This window comes from Hippoglossus hippoglossus, chromosome 6 (assembly GCF_009819705.1).
Source record: "Hippoglossus hippoglossus isolate fHipHip1 chromosome 6, fHipHip1.pri, whole genome shotgun sequence".
NCBI lineage: Eukaryota > Metazoa > Chordata > Actinopteri > Pleuronectiformes > Pleuronectidae > Hippoglossus > Hippoglossus hippoglossus.
This window is the reverse complement of record NC_047156.1, coordinates 1,172,214-1,184,713: the sequence shown is the minus strand read 5'-3', so window position 1 is coordinate 1,184,713 and position 12,500 is coordinate 1,172,214. Positions and strand designations below refer to the sequence as shown.

Sequence of the window (12,500 nt, the reverse complement as noted above, 5' to 3'; positions counted from 1 at the left end):
AACACTAATTCAAATGATTTCCTTTAAAGGTTCAGTGTGTAAGATTGATATTTACATCAGGAGCGGCTCCTCTCTACGAAGGCAGTCATGTTTTTTACAGTAGCCCTAACTGGACAAATTAAAACCTTTTGAGTTTTTATGACAACTGAAGCTGCCACAGGTTCTCTCTCATGTTTGGAAGGGGGGGGGGGGGGGGTGAGGGGTGTTCAGCTGCGACATGACACTTCACCACTAGATGTCACTATATTCTACACACTGAACCTTTAACACCTTGATTTTGCTTTCGTTGTTTTTTTTGTGTTACCAGTCGTAACAACTTCTAACACATGTATTAACTTATTGTCACCTCATGTAGCCGATCAGCCGCCTGCACTTTAGTGTGGAGTCATGTTTCTGTCCACTTGTTAATTTGAGTTTAACATTCAGTCTCCTCTCAGTCCAGATTTCTTCTCCTCTTCCTCCTGAGGAACAAACCAGTCGAGTGAAGCAGGTGACGACACTGACGAGGTCGAGACTGAACCACAACACTGAAGCTGCAGGTCAGGAAAATACACTATACCAACTCATAATGATCCCATTCGATATGAAAATATAGATAAGTGCAACTTTAAGTTTCAAAAGTATTGTTCACTAACACAAAGACTTCATGGTAAATCCTTGACAGCTTCAGTAGATACAGACGTGTGTTTACCAGGGGAGCGTAGTTAGGGTTTGAATCAGAACATTAAAACGACTCTGACATGTGATATTTATAAGAAGAGAAAGCTCCCAGAGAATCTAAACACCAACTAATAACACAAGTTCATCTTTGAGTCAGCTCAGAACATGTAAATCAATGATTTAACTTTCAGGTTTCCTCTTCAATCATTTGCAAGCACAACTCTACTCAGAACACCAGATACATAGGGTGATCAGTGTAGGGAGGTGTTAACCAATCAATCATTAAAAAAAGAACAATGTAAGTAATATAAATAAAGAGAGGCGGAGCTCCTGGAAGCACAGTCCCAGTTAATCAGCTGGAATTAAACTGAACATAGACACTGATCATGTTTTCATAGCAAAGTGAAACCAGATAAACCTCCTGCTCGGAGACACGATGAGTAACTTTGTTAGAATCATGATTCATCTGAACCGTCAAATGAGTTTGTGGAAAAAAGGAAACTTCTTCATTCTGAAGTTACAGCTGGAGACTCACTTGTGAATCAGGTTGAAAAGAAGAGCTGGTTTTCATCTGTGCAGCTTTAAAGCAACATTATGAAAGTTCTTTACTTTTGAATCATCAGGTTGATTAAAGTGAGTTTGAGTGACACGTGTTGACAGGAGGACGGAGATTATTCCAGATACGGAGCTGAAACACTTGTTGGAGCGGAGATGCTTTTTGTTTTAAAACGTATTAGTGTGGACGAAGCCTGATCTCAGAAGTTTAACTGCTTCTTCACATGACTGCAGATGATGGTGAGTTTTTATAAACACCTCAGAGAAAAAACAAACGTCAGCCATCTTCTGCGGTTTTCAGCTCTAGTTCCACATTTGCAGGATCGAGTATTTTCTAACCCTTGAATCAGCCCCTCTGTTTTTAGTTCTTTATAAAATGTAATGTCACACGATGCTGTTGTGCTGAATCCCCTCATAGCGTCAGTTGATCACAAACCAAGGCTTTAACCTTGAACATCACGTGTGTTGACTCGTGCAGTCAGGAACGTCTGTACAGTCTGTCGACCTCAGTCCTGTGTCCCCTCGTTTTCTAACTGTCGCTCGGACGCTCTGTTTTCGCTGGTAACCAGCTGAACTGATACGGTTCCTGTGGCACCAGCAGATTTATGTCGAGTCGCTTTTGTTCTTTCTCACTGTCGACTGTCCGATACCCGAGCAACGACATGGCCCCTTTACACACTTCCTGGACGCGTTTGACCTTGCTGTAAGGCAGCATGGTTCGCCAAGCCTGGGAGATGTCAGCGGCGTTTCGTGACGTGATTTTAAAGGCATCTTTCTTGGAGCCTTTTCCTATTCCGTGGGTCACGCTGTAGATCCACTCCTCGAGCTGCTTGGTCATGTCCAGACCTATGAAGTCGTACAAGGCACTTATTTCCTCCAGCGGGTTGCGTGCCACGTCCTCGTATCGCACCATTTTGTAGCGGCCTTTCAGAAATGGGGGGGGGCTTCAGGGTGGCCCTCTCATTGATGCGCACGTGACTACGACAGATCTCCTGTATGACTTGATACTGCACCTCAGCCGCTGGTATGTTTCTTTGCTCCAAGACGATGGCGTTATCGCTCACGAAGGCTTTGGACGAAGCCTCTCTGGAGCGCACCACAGCCCGTGGATCTCGGACCAGGTGGATGATGCGGAGATCTAAGTTTGGGTCCTGCAGAAGTGGGTAGAGGGATTCCAGCTCAAAAAAACGCACTTCTTTTAACACCACATGGCTGTAAGTGCCACAGGCGTCCTGCGCCCCCTGCAGGCCCCTGGCATCACACGTCTGTGAGCACTGCGTCTGGTTGCTGAACTCGGTGCGTTTCGTGAGAGGACAGGCCGGTGGCGAGCACAGCGCTCGACTGTGACTCCACATGAACAAGGAGGAAACATTGCACTGCTCCGGAAGATAAGCCTCCATCACTGAGAAGTCGCACTGAAATACACTGCGAAACAGATCCCTCACGGCCATCCGGAGTGTCCGCGCCCCCGATTTTTGCAGTTTGGACCACACGTGCCAAGACGGCTCCATGAGGTAGAAGACAGACGGGTGCTGACTGAACACCTGGCCGAGGAAGGACGAGCCTGATCGCCAGGACGACAGCAGCAGAACGTGAACTTTTTTGTTGGGGTCTTGGGCGCCGCAGTGACTGAGCTGGACGTACCAGCCGCAAAACAGCACCACCGCTGCCCCCTGCAGGATCACCAGGAAAATCATGGTGCTGAGGCTGACTTTGCAGCGGGGCATGATGGCTGCGGGTCCCTGTCGCTATCAGGTGCTTCTCGTCGTCTGTGGAGCAGCGCGTTGCCTCGTCGGCTGAGGACGAGAGACAGGGGCTGAGAGGGGGGGGGGGGGGGGGGGGGGGAGAGAGAGAAATGGATATGTTAAACAGGAAATCTTTGATGAAGTTAAAGACAAACATTTAACATCATCTCTTCAGTTCCTCAGTTGCCACATTTACACGGTAATACCGAGCAGAGGTACATGAAGACTCCCAGGTAGCTGCAGCCAGACGTCTTGAGGCTGCTTAGGGTGACATCTCGCATTACTTGGTGTAGGTCGGGCCTTGTGAGGCCTTGTGACCTATAAGCATGCAGGATCCAATTAGAGAATCATTGTTTCGATAGAGATTCACCTTTCTTAAAACCCCCACAGCAAACAAGGAGTTTGTCAGACCTACGAACGCTGGCACTAGCCTCCACATACGCATAGAGAACCGTGAGCTTCCACCACCTCTCGGAGGGAGGGGGTTACTCCCAAGGGAACCACCTTGGTCAAATATCCCCTGAATGCACATCCACATGAAATCCAAAGAATCCAACAAATGTTCCTTTTTCGTTTTCTTTGTTCCAAAGGATGTTTTTTACTTTGTGTAGTGGACATTTGTCCAAAAGATGTTTCTGTCAAAATTAACTTTACAAAAAGCCACTGAGGCAGCAGTCTAGTTGGGTTTGTACTCAGGCAATTAAAGAAGTCCATTGTCCACACTTCACTGTTTTAAACAAAGATATAAATGTGCTCCGGCTATAGGCACACCCAACATCCAACACCCTCAGATCTAGGATTGGCCAGAATCCGCCATTCAACTTGGAATGAAAAGATACAGCTCTACCTCCTGACTCTCTGAAAACAGCTTTACACACCAACTCAGTCTTCTATCCCAGACTATGAAGGAATAAATTATCTAAACATTGAAGGGAATAAAAGAGAAGGCCACACACACACACACACAGTGTTGCTAAGACCTGTCCGTCAAAGTTTCCAGTGAGAGACCATGATCACTGCCGATGGGAAGAGATCAACTCACACGCACCACAACCTGTTCAGTGAACAAGTCCTGACACGAGCCCGTCACCTTCAGACCCTGGAGATACAAACCCCACAGACTTCAGGACAGATCCGTCTCGCTCTTCACTTCCCTATTGTGGTCCTGAGCTGCTATTAGAGTTCATCTTCCTCGCGTATCTAAACCAGGTCCACATTAGCAACACACAGGAAAAAAGCTGTGAGCCACCTTTGTTCCACATTTTAATTTTATGGCTGAGGGGAAGGGGTGAGGGTGGGTGAGGGCGGGTGAGGGTGGGTGAGGGTGGGTGAGGGTGGGTGAGTCATTTCATCATAAGTCTCTTCGGTCAGTGAAGCAAAATAAAGACTGTCACGTCTTTATGGGTTAGTTTATTACATTCCTGATATTCGAGTTGTCCAGTGTGCGATCAAGTGAATTAGGTTTAAACATTACTGAATGAATAGGTCAACCATCAGAAAATCAACCTGCTACTATTTCAACAATCCGTTTAATTTTACATGCAAAATAGGAAACTGAAAACCATGAGATTTTTGACTATTGAAACATTATTTTCATACATAGTCTTAATAATCAAGACTCCAGTCATAATTACATCCAAAATCAGGTCACACCTGAGCCCAGTGGAACCCAATGAGGCATCTCAGACCGCTTCAGTTCGCCGTGACTCACTTTCCAATAACTGCCGTTAGTGATGTATATAGAAGACTGAAGCTGGCGAGGACAGAGCCTTGAGGGACACCTGAGGAGTTCCCCAGGGGGACAGTATATACCGATGGATTACCCTGGTGGCTGGCTGCAGTATGGGCCTATGGGCCGTAAACCCTGCTCCCCCCATGTTAGTGAATGGGACATTTATTAAACTAAAAGGTCTAAGTACACTTTAAATACATTTTTCTCTTAGAGGTTTTCTTTTTCATTTTGTGTTGAGCTTAACACACTGTTGTATGATTAAATGTTAATTTCCACAATACGTTCAGTTTTACTTCGTAATGTGATGCTTTCAAAACTGGGTGAAACTTCGAGATTGACAGGTGAGACTGGTGATTGGTGCAGAGGAAGAGTTAGTGTAACAGCAGCAGAACCACATTAACATGGACTGAAAGTTCTCCACCTACAGAACCAGGTGGTTTTCATCATTAAAACCCAAATGCTCTTAAAAGAACTTGTTGTTTCCTAAGATCAAATCTAATCCGGAGGTTACTGAACTAACTGGTCCGTTAGGGTCCTGCCACCAAACCAACGTGTGGTGAATAGAGGAGGTTTTACTGGGAGAGCAGGAGGACCTGTGATGGTGGAGGAGCTGAGACTCCACGGGGACATGTGGTCGTTTTAACAAGAAGCACAACTCTCTCTAAAGGAGTTTCCTCCTGGTTCCTCCTGGTGCTGAGTGAGGAGGAGAACTCGTTGATCCGTTATTTACCTTCCTGTCCGCGGGGAGGAGGAGAGAGGGGCTCCCTCTGTCTTCAGTCCGTCCTCCGGCACTTTCCCTCGGTCCTTCTCTCCACGGATCCCCGGCTCCGGTGCCTCTCCTCCAGCTGTGTTGACGGTGCAGCTGCTGCCTGGCGACGGGCCCCGGTGCCTCCGCGCCCCGGTGCCTCCGCGCCCCGGTGCCTCCGCGCCCCGGTGCCTCCGCGCCCCGGTGCCTCCGCGCCCCGGTGCCTCCGCGCCCCGGTGCCTCCGCGCTCCGCTCCCCGCTAACAGCCCTCGACCCTCGGCTGTGCTCCTCCTCCCCGCTCGGTCCGCAGCTGCTGCTCCGACACGCACAGGAGGAAAGTGCGGAGGTTTTGAGACGTGGCCAGCGGCGGAGCTCGGTGTGTGTCGGTGGGATGGGCCGGGGGGCCGGGGGCCGGGGGTCAGGGAGGAGGAGGAGGAGGAGGTCGTTGAGCAGGCGGGACCAGAGCCGGAGGACAGAGGCACCCACTCCCCCACTCCCCCACCTCCTCCTCCTGCTGCCCGGAGAACCATCTGCTGAGTCATGGCTGAGTTCACTGAACCTCCATCTGCACCTCCTCACATTGTCCTCCTCTACACATGGAGGTAAAGGGTGTCAAGGTCCGAACACCTCCGATCTCCTCCTACACATCAGACTGATTATATATGTGAAAGTGAGGAGCAGAGATAAGATCAAACAAGAGAAGATAAGATAATCCTTTATTATCCTTTAACAGCAAGAGTCACTCAGGAATAATCAGGAACATGCAGCAGTTTGGTGTCAGAATAACAATAAGTGTGAGGAAATGTACTAAATATAAGTTGAATAAAAACTAATATACACAGTGTAAAACAGAAAAGTATGTACAGTGAACGAAGTGAACCACATGAACCAATGTATTGCACGGACAGGATGAAGCTGAGTGGTAATACAAGTATATCAATATTTTTCAAATATCCAAAATATGATATCTGTATTTTCATATTTAAAAAACTCTATATAGCCTCTTACCCTATATGTGTGTGTGTGTGTGTGTGTGTGTGTGTGTGTGTGTGTGTGTGTGTGTGTGTGTAATGTAACAGTAATATAAAAGATTAATATATAATATACAAAGGCCTCTTTCTTTCAAAGCGTCGGGACATGTCAGCCTCAGAATCAGAATCAGAAGTATTTATTGCCGAGTAGGTTTACACCTACCTGGAATTTGCCTTGGTATATAGGTGCATACAAGGAACATAAAACATAAAAACACAATAAGTACTACACACATGAAAAAAACTAATATAAAATTAAAAGATATAAAAGATAATATATATTTAAAAAAAAAGTATCTTATATGACAAATACAAATGAAATCCTCAGGAACAGGAGAAGGAAACAGCAGCTCTGTTGGGTTTAACACAGTCAAGTTGAATCAACTAAGTACATATTTACTTTAAGTTCCGGTTTGAAATGTCAAACATGTTGTTAGAGAAGAGATGGTGATAAGAAATATGAGTGAAACAGCCTCATGGTCTTCAGAAGCATTTGTTCAGTCGTCATGGAGATAGACGTGTTGGATAAAGTAGAGATTTGAGGGCTTGTGAACTCAAGAGGTTCCAGACTCATGTTTAAGTCATGATATTGTCGTGTGTGCAGTTGTAAGAACTGAGTTGAGTGGACATAGGTTCTCTCCCCTGGTTCTGAATGAATGAAGTGATCAACAACACACCGAGCAGCAGGATGCACCTGCTTCCTGTCTGGACCTGAATCACTTCCTGTCCTCCAGCTCTCTGCTGCCATGAAGCTCTTTGGTCACTTGGAGAGAGATGGAGGAGGTCAGGGAGAGGGAGGTGTGTGGGTGAGGGAGGTGTGTGGGTGAGGGAGGACTGGGTGAGGGAGGACAGGGTGAGGGAGGTGTGTGGGTGAGGGAGGTGAGGGAGGACAGGGTGAGGGAGGACAGGGTGAGTGAGGTGTGTGGGTGAGGGAGGTGAGGGAGGACAGGGTGAGGGAGGACAGGGTGAGTGAGGTGTGTGGGTGAGGGAGGTGTGTGGGTGAGGGAGGACAGGGTGAGGGAGGACAGGGTGAGTGAGGTGTGTGGGTGAGGGAGGTGAGGGAGGACAGGGTGAGGGAGGACAGGGTGAGGGAGGTGTGTGGGTGAGGGAGGTGAGGGAGGACAGGGTGAGGGAGGACAGGGTGAGTGAGGTGTGTGGGTGAGGGAGGTGAGGGAGGACAGGGTGAGGGAGGACAGGGTGAGTGAGGTGTGTGGGTGAGGGAGGACAGGGTGAGGGAGGACAGGGTGAGTGAGGTGTGTGGGTGAGGGAGGTGAGGGAGGACAGGGTGAGGGAGGACAGGGTGAGGGAGGTGTGTGGGTGAGGGAGGTGAGGGAGGACAGGGTGAGGGAGGACAGGGTGAGTGAGGTGTGTGGGTGAGGGAGGTGAGGGAGGACAGGGTGAGGGAGGACAGGGTGAGTGAGGTGTGTGGGTGAGGGAGGTGAGGGAGGACAGGGTGAGGGAGGACAGGGTGAGTGAGGTGTGTGGGTGAGGGAGGACAGGGTGAGGGAGGACAGGGTGAGTGAGGTGTGTGGGTGAGGGAGGACAGGGTGAGGGAGGTGTGTGGGTGAGGGAGGTGAGGGAGGACAGGGTGAGGGAGGTGTGTGGGTGAGGGAGGTGAGGGAGGACAGGGTGAGGGAGGTGTGTGGGTGAGGGAGGTGTGTGGGTGAGGGAGGACAGGGTGAGGGAGGACAGGGTGAGGGAGGACAGGGTGAGGGAGGTGTGTGGGTGAGGGAGGACAGGGTGAGGGAGGTGTGTGGGTGAGGGAGGTGTGTGGGTGAGGGAGGTGAGGGAGGTGTGTGGGTGAGGGAGGACAGGGTGAGGGAGGACAGGGAGAGGGAGGACAGGGAGAGGGAGGTGTGTGGGTGAGGGAGGACTGGGTGAGGGAGGACAGGGAGAGGGAGGTGTGTGGGTGAGGGAAGTGTGTGGGTAAGGGAGGACAGGGAGAGGGAGGTGTGTGGGTGAGGGAGGACAGGGTGAGGGAGGTGTGTGGGTGAGGGAGGACAGGGTGAGGGAGGACAGGGAGAGGGAGGTGTGTGGGTGAGGGAGGACAGGGTGAGGGAGGACAGGGAGAGGGAAGTGTGTGGGTGAGGGAGGACAGGGAGAGGGAGCTGAGGGAGGACATGGTCAGGGACATTAGGGAGGACAGGGTGAGGGAGGACAGGGTGGAGGAGGACAGGGTGAGGGAGGGGAGGGAGGCCTCTGGACACTGTCCTCACAGTGTAAACTCCCTCACACACGATGACACTGTGACAAACTGGCTCAATGACAGTTTCTTAGTTACACACTGTCACTCAAACACAAACACAAAATGAACCTGAGGGAGAACCCCCCCCCCCCTGCAGGTGTTAAATCCCAGAGGGTCCTTCTATTGTTTGACTTTGATGTGTGTCACTCAGTGTCACTCAGTGTCACTCAGTGTCACTCAGGGGACATGGAAATGCAAATAGTTCAAAGGAACTTTTAAATACCTCATTCAAATTTGTGTTCTTTGTTCTATTTGCTCTGGTTCTTGAGCCTTTCTGAAAATAGAAGTCCTCAACAGATACTGAACCCTCAACCTCCCAGAGAGAGGAGCCAGGTTTGTGTCAGGCATACTGTGCTTTGTGTGTATTTATATATACACACAACAAAAACACAAAAGCACTTGGAGTGGTAAGACTTTTCTCCACAGATCAGACACACACACACACACACACATATGTATGTGGTACATGTTGTACTTTGAGGGAGGACAGTCTGCAGTGCATTAGAGGCAGGAGGCATGGTTTCCCTGTGTGTGTGTGTGTGTGTGTGTGTGTGTGTGTGTGTGCGCACATCTGGACCAGCTCCACTGTATTAGCTCATTTAAACCGCTCAGTCTTCCAGTGTAGTTTAGTGCACAGTCACACCCTGTGCACTAAACTACACAACTTCTCCTAACGAGGACAGTGTATTGTAAATACTGGATAGATGAGCTGTACACAAGTTAACAAGTGACTGACATCGTGATGTGCAAAGTTTTTACAAATATAACTCATGATATAACTTAACTTGTTAACTTGTGCACAGGGTGTGACTCTCAGTAAACATTTGTTTGACACAAACTAAACTGGAAGACTGAGCGGTTTAAATGAGCTAATACAGTGGAGCTGGTCCAGATGTGCACGTGCACACACACACACACACACACGGGGGGAAAACCATGCCTCCTGCCTCTAATGCACTGCAGACTGTCCTCCCTCAAAGTACAACATGTACCACATACATATGTGTGTGTGTGTGTGTGTCTGATCTCACTTTTTCCATAACACACCATTCACACCCTGTCTGCAATTTAGGGTTCAGGATCTTGCCCAAGGACACTTCAGCAGACCGGAGGAACCTTGGACAGATGGAGGAAGACGGTGACAATTCAAGTGACTGTTCTCCCAAAAAGTACAACATGTACCACACACACACAGATATATATATATATATATATATATATATATATAAATAAAATCTCCCTCGCTGGTATGTCTTCTTCGAGCTCAGGTCCTCTACCTGAGCTCTGGGAGTTTGAGGGTTCAGTATCTGTTTCAGGACTGAGCTCTTCTAGAGAGAGGCTCCAGATGTTGTAACTGGGATCTACTGGATCGACTGGATCTACTCCCAGTTTGGGAGTCACAGCCCTTAATGCTCCCACTACCACAGGGTTCACATTACATTTCCCCTTCCACATCTGTTCTAGCGGTAGGGCTACTGACTTTGGTGTAGGGGGCTGGGATTCGAACCCCAGTCAAGGGGCGGAAAAAATTCAGTTGGGCGGGACATGTAGATAGGCAGGACGGGGGGGGGACTCAGTGAGGGTCCTTTACGCTGCCAGCCTACCTCGGGTCTGAGTGTCACCGACAACAGAGTCATACCGGCTCGGACGTCGCCCGGGTCACCCAGATCTGCGTCAGGTTGAGGAACCAGGACAATGATGAGAAGGCTGCTGGGACCAGACGTAAGGGCGGAGAATATGGAACTCTATGCTGTTTCAGTAGTCTCAGTAGTTTATTTGGTCCTTTGGTGTCAGTTTAGTTCTTCTCACACTGATGTATGTTCAGGGCGATATGAGACACCACGAGCGTGACTCATGACTGAACCACAGTTTGAACAGTAAACAGACAAAACACAAATATTCATGAAGCTGCTGATGGCTTCCCAGAAGCTCCTTGTTATATAAGGTAAACAACAGGTGGAGTTTATAGTCCTTCCGCAAAACGTCTGTTTATAGACTGGGCTCATCGGGACACAGAGGGTCTGAGGGTCATAGATAAGGACCTGAGTCAAGGTTCCTGAGTCAAGGTTCCTGAGTCAAGGTTCCTGAGCTGCGTCTTCAGTGGATCAACACTTCTGTGTTCAGTTCCTCAGCCGGAGATCCACGATATCTCCTCGTCAGTAAATACATTAAAGCACAACTTCAGCAGTTGAGATGAACCTTCACTGATTCACTGAGACCAAATGGAATCTGACACAACTAGGGTTGCAAGGGGGCGGAAAATTTCCGGTAAATTTCCAGAAACCTTCCATGGGAAGTTAAGCTCGGGAATTTTGAAAAAAAAAATTACCGCAAATTAAACGCTGAGCAATAAAAACGTCATTCAAAACTCGACTTTAAAGATGTATGGAACGCAGCACACGCTGCACGTTGAATTTCAACCCTGCACTGTGCATTTCTCCATCACATGCACAGATACTTCCCAGCATCCTGCACACTACTGCATTAGCCCAAGGACTAGTCAGGGAAGTTTTGATGATATTACTGGGGAAAATATATTAGCATGCTGATTGAGGATTGTTCATCTGTTCATCTAACCTATTTCTATTCATTTATCCATAAATTGTAAAATATTTTTAAAGACGATTCCAATTGTTTAGCAAACTATTTATATCTCTGGCATTGCATTAGTGTTTTTTACAAGCTTTTTTCTCATCTTATTCTACAGAACAATGCCACGTGCACTATCTCATGTGTGGAGACATTTCCCCCCAGCCAATGTAGAAGGAAAGGCTGTGTACATTTGCAAATACTGTGCAAAGACCTACGTTAAGAATGCCACAAAGATGCAGAAGCATATAGTGCCTAAAGTTTCCTCAGGGCTCAAATCAGCTTATGACAAAACAAAATCGTTATATTTATGTCTGTATATGACAAGGTAAACACAGTTAGTAACAACATTTCCAGTTTATTCCCGTTAATTCCCGTATATTCCCATGGAAAGTTTCCAACTTTGAATATTCCCGGAATTTTGCAACCCTAGACACAACAGCACAAGAGGAGACGTAGTACAAATAAAACAAGAACAGAAACAGATACAATTATTTCAGGTACTTCTTCTCACACGGACGTTTGTTCAAGTGTCTCTGATCAGTTTGGTTTGAATTAGTTATTTGATGATATACAAACGGGCTGAGACGTGGTGATTGACAGCTCACTGATGATTGACAGCTCACTGATGATTGGCTCCATGCGAGGGAACACACCGCTGAGGGAAGAGCTGCGGCTGATCCATCAACTCATTCCAGACGATTATATCCTCCCAAAAAAAACTACAGAAAAGCCTTGTGATTTAAGAAAATACCAAACATTCAAATGTACAAATCATTTATTATTATTCAACTAAAGCTTTGGAACGATACAAAAATCAGCAGATCAACAAAACTGCTATCACAAATGGTCACGAACATACAACTAGTAAAAATATATTTTAAAAAAAACTATTTATATACATTCAAATAATTAATTTCAACAGCAGAGAAAGAAGAAATGATTTGTTTCAGTCGTGGAGGTGCAGTGTAGAAACCTGTCCAGGAGGAGATGAAAATATAAAAGAAGTTTTGCATCTTTTATAAAGCATGTTTTTATAAAGAACCCCACACAGAAGTGGAACGAGAAAACTGTCGGAGCGCTGCCTGCTCTGGTCAATGCACCACCATGAAATTAGGCTTTAAGGCAACAACCACACAACTACAGCAACTGTGCTTCAGATACGTCTGGCGTCCACGCTGCTGCGGAGCTGGACAGC

The 12,500-nt window shown here is 47.6% G+C and overlaps 2 protein-coding genes across 3 annotated transcripts in view; both read right to left on the bottom strand.

The window, feature by feature from the left end:
* Positions 1-1,470: 1,470 nt before the first annotated feature.
* chst6 (carbohydrate sulfotransferase 6) lies at positions 1,471-5,581 on the bottom strand. The gene is given in 4 exon segments (XM_034589302.1): positions 1,471-2,158; positions 2,160-2,970; positions 3,025-3,031; positions 5,423-5,581. Coding segments are annotated over 2 exon segments (1,197 nt in total). The 5' UTR covers positions 2,943-2,970; positions 3,025-3,031; positions 5,423-5,581; the 3' UTR covers positions 1,471-1,744.
* Positions 5,582-12,062: 6,481 nt separating this feature from the next.
* tmem231 (transmembrane protein 231) overlaps positions 12,063-12,500 on the bottom strand; it is a 4,100-nt gene continuing 3,662 nt past the window's right edge. The window contains exon 8 of one of the 2 annotated variants that reach the window (XR_004614221.1): positions 12,063-12,422. The gene's annotated coding sequence lies outside the window, so the exon portion shown is untranslated. The other variant, XM_034589309.1, reaches the window with a different exon arrangement.